Consider the following 3,904-nt stretch of genomic DNA (forward strand, 5'->3'; position numbering starts at 1 on the left):
ATGGTGCACTCACCTGAACAGCACACGACGCCTGGCACCGCCGCCACGCCGGACAGGCGCATGGCTGCACTTGGGTTGGCAGTAGCCATAGTAGAGCCGATCCTCTGACAAGAGCAGGCCCAGCACCCCGGCCACAGCGTCCCAGTGCCACGGGCCCAAACAGCGCTCGATCGCAAGGCCTCAGGGGCCCGTTCACACAGCCGCTGGGGGCGCAGGCAACGTTGCCATCCTGCAGGGTCCATGTGTCCAGTGGCAGCATGGTGCCCAGCTGCCCTGGCTGGTAACACCTCACCTGCCGCACAGCGCACTGGGGCTCCCGGCCAACCTCAGACTAGCTTGCTTCCTGGCTGTCAGGATGCCGTCATGCTGGGGATGGGGATGGCAGCGCTCGATGTCTGCGGGCCCTTCACAGTTGCACTCCCACTGAGCAGCAAGGCGCCAAACTGCCAGGATTATTGCTGAGCTCCATGCCATCACCGAGCATTCACTGTGCAGAGCTCCTCCGGTGCCATGCAGGCGCCAGTCCTAGTAGCTTCCAGGGGGCCGGAGTCATTTGTGTCCGGCACAGCGTCAGATTTTTCTCAGAGCACACCGCAGCCAGCGGCCGGCACGGCCACAGTGGCAGTGCCGTTGTCCACCAGCCCCACAGACACACGTGGCCAGACTCCGGGCGCACCAGCACACCTCCACGACGTTCCATCCACAACGGCTCTTCCCACCGTGGAGCTGCAGAGGCTCACGACACCTGCAACAGCAGCCTGTGTTGCTGGGGAAGGGGCAGTGGCACCCGCACCGTTGGGAGTTCCCCATTTCCCCACACTACACCTGAGCAGCTGGATCACCGGCTGTTGCCGCGGCAGAGTGGCAGGCACGCGCTCGCGCCCAGCACTTCCACAGGGCACTCGCTGGGTGCCGCTTCACTCCCAGCTGCAGCAGAGGGCGTCGCTGCGCAAGCCTTCCGGACCACATCCCAAAGTGCCTGGTGGCGGGTATGGAGATGGCGGAGCCGCATTCCCAGGTGGTGGGCAGAGGACGAGTGGCGTCGGAGGCTCCCAGGCAGTTGGCACAGCAGGGGCCCGACACCCCTCGTGCCTCTCCTCCACCCGCCAGCACCAGTCTGGAGCCCTCCGTCCACCAGTTGGAACCCGGTGTAGGCTGCAGCAGAGGGAGGGTGTTGGGGCTCATGGAGCAAAACACCCCACAGTGTGCAACACGCTGCAAGGGGCGGATGCAGATCCATGGCCCCTGTACTTACGGGAGCACATGATAGCAGTGGGTGTGTTGTGCAGGTGCTGGAATTTGCAGGAGGCTGTCCTGTACGCACAGGTGGAACAGGAGGGTCGCGCAGTGCGGTGCACTCAACAGGAACCATCCCAGAATGACCCCTCTGCTGGTCCAAATTGCCCAGTCCCATATAGGGCCAGTGCTGTCCCGCAGCCCAGCTCCCTGCAGACAACCTGGGCAGCCATGAGGTTCACATGGCCATGGCAGACGCTGACCCAGGCCTGGCCCTGCCGCACCTCCAGCCTCCCTGAGCACTCACTGTCCCCTCCAACCAGTCGGGAGAACCCTGCCGAGAGAGGTGGGCTGCTGGGCTGAGGGGCGTGGGCGAAGGGCTCCCCACAGTGCCTTGTGTCCCCAGCTCTCACCTTGGCAGACCACAGAGGCATTAAAATCATATGGAAACTTGTATGGACCCCAACCGTCAATGCTGCAGTCCCAAATGGCCTTCTCATTCCCCTTGCAGTTGATAATTGCCAACATTAGCGGAATGTGTTCTTGTGAAGTTCGCAAGGTATACATAGTGTGTGCAGCTGAGCCACAGCCCAGATGTTGGCACACCACCTCGGCATCATTCATGTTCCAGTCATTGTCAGCCACAGTGCCCCAGCGTCCCCGCAGCTTTGCCTCCACTCTCCCCTTACAGGGTCCCCCGCCGTCTGCCAGCCTCAGCTCCAGTGAATCTGCATCAGGGACTGGTCTCAGGCCTCCCCAGGTGTCCAGGCATGATTCCCAATCCCCACCATCCCACCTTACCTGAGCAGATCACCCCAACATCCCATTCGTGGTCACAGAAGTGTTTGCCCCAGCCCAAGTGGAAGCAGTCCTGCAGGGCGGCCTCAGTGCCATCACAGAATCTAATATGCAGCCAGATGCGTCCCTTGCCCTTCCCAAATAGGGAATATGTGGATGTATGGGCCACTGTGCCACAGCCCAGCTGCCGGCACACCACACCAGCCGCATCCATGTCCCAGCCAATGTCGTAGCTGCAGACGGAGCCCCATTCGCCCTCATGCTTCACCTCCACCCGACCGGCACAGCGCCCACCGCCATTCACCAGCCGCAGCTCCTCGCTGCCTGTGGACAACACGGGGACGTGGCTGAACCTGGGTGTGCCTGTCCCATGGCTGCAACCCTGATCCATCACTTCCCCCCTGTCCCATGGCCTTACCCCTGCCCCACAACTCACCCTTGCAGAGCTGCACACAGAGGAGCAGTCCCAGCACCCTGGCAGGAGCCATCACGCCCCACATGCTCAGCTCATGGACCTGCATGAGGAGGGGAGATATAGGCAGCCCCTGCTGGCAGGAGCCAATGAGGATGGCGAGATACAGTGGGAGACATTATCAGCAGGGTTATCAGCCGCCTGCTGGGTCCCAGCCTCCAATAACCTGCTTCATGCCCAAATATGAGGCTGGCTCCACTTCTGGCGTCACACAGCCCCACAAGCGTTCTTGGTGCCTGCATGTCCCTGAGGGAGCCAGCCTTCCTGGGTGATGCATGTCCATGAGCTGGGACTCTGACTGTGACCATTACAGTGGGTCACCAGTGGGACAGGTTTGACCCCAGTAGGGGTCTTCACCCCAGTGCATACCCCATTCTGGTGGGGAGCTGGACCTGCCTTTGTAGTTCTGCAGATAGTATTGAGGTGAATAATGTCCCAAGGCTAGTATGGACATGCACAGGACAGCCATCCCCAACCCCGTACATCAGTGAGGACACAGCACTGCCTGCAACTGAGGACACGCAGCCTCCACACCTACCCTGCATCATGAGCAGTAAGGAATGAATTCCCCCACATGGGGACCCAGCGTCAGCACCAACCACTGTAGCAGTCCCAGGGCTGTCCAACTTCTTTGTGGACATCACAGCAACCCCAGCACCATAGGGGAAGGCTGCGTGGCTGAACTCTCCCGGCCCATGTCCCCTTGTGCAGCTTAGTGCTGGGGAAGGAGGAAGTGTGCAATGGCTGTGCGGCCGCATTCAAAAGCGAAACCTGCTGTATGTAGGGCTGGGATGTGGGGCAGCACCCGGCCCCGCTGCAGGGTCAGTGCATGGCGGCAGAGTTCATTGGGCACTGGGGGCTCCTGGGAACACGGCTGTGGTGCCAGGCTCTTGCTGAGGCTGTGGGGATGCAAGGTGCAGGATGGGGATGCCAGCATGGCCCGGGCATCGCTCCCGCCCCACTGTGCTCACGTTGCTGAGCTGCGGCCTTGCCCTGCACTCAGCAGAGCACCAACATGGCCTCCCAGCAGGCCGCAGAGGGGCCCAGGAGGCTGCAGCAGCCCCGCAGCAGGGCTCAGCAGGGCCGGGCATCCAGCTCTGCCAGCAGCACCAGGCAGCTCTGCAGCCACAGCTCCGCGCCCAGCTGAGGGGCCTTGGCAGGAAGGCCTGGTCTGCGCTGGAGGAATGAGCGTTGCCAGCCAGGAGGCCGCCATTCCTCCTGGCAGCGGCACACAGTGGTGGCATAGAGCACATGGGGAAGGACAGCCTGTTCCAGGACTTGAACTGAAACCCCAGGGACGGCTGCCTGGCACCTTCCATCCGGAACATACATCAGCTGTGGGAATCCTGACCTCCGCCTCTGCAGGTCCTTAGAGGGTGCAGTAACAGACAAGCGCAG

The 3,904-nt window shown here is 61.9% G+C and overlaps 1 protein-coding gene across 1 annotated transcript in view; it reads right to left on the bottom strand.

Moving 5' to 3' along the window:
- LOC116653480 (antigen WC1.1-like) overlaps window positions 1-89 on the bottom strand; it is an 18,711-nt gene extending 18,622 nt beyond the window's left edge. Inside the window, exon 1 of the mRNA XM_032444895.1 lies at window positions 14-89. Within this exon, the coding sequence (XP_032300786.1) occupies window positions 14-89 (76 nt within the window). The remainder of the gene's footprint in view (window positions 1-13) is intronic.
- Between the last annotated feature and the right edge of the window lie 3,815 nt (window positions 90-3,904).

The sequence above is a fragment of the Coturnix japonica genome, chromosome 5, assembly GCF_001577835.2.
Source record: "Coturnix japonica isolate 7356 chromosome 5, Coturnix japonica 2.1, whole genome shotgun sequence".
Taxonomy (NCBI): Eukaryota; Metazoa; Chordata; class Aves; order Galliformes; family Phasianidae; genus Coturnix; species Coturnix japonica.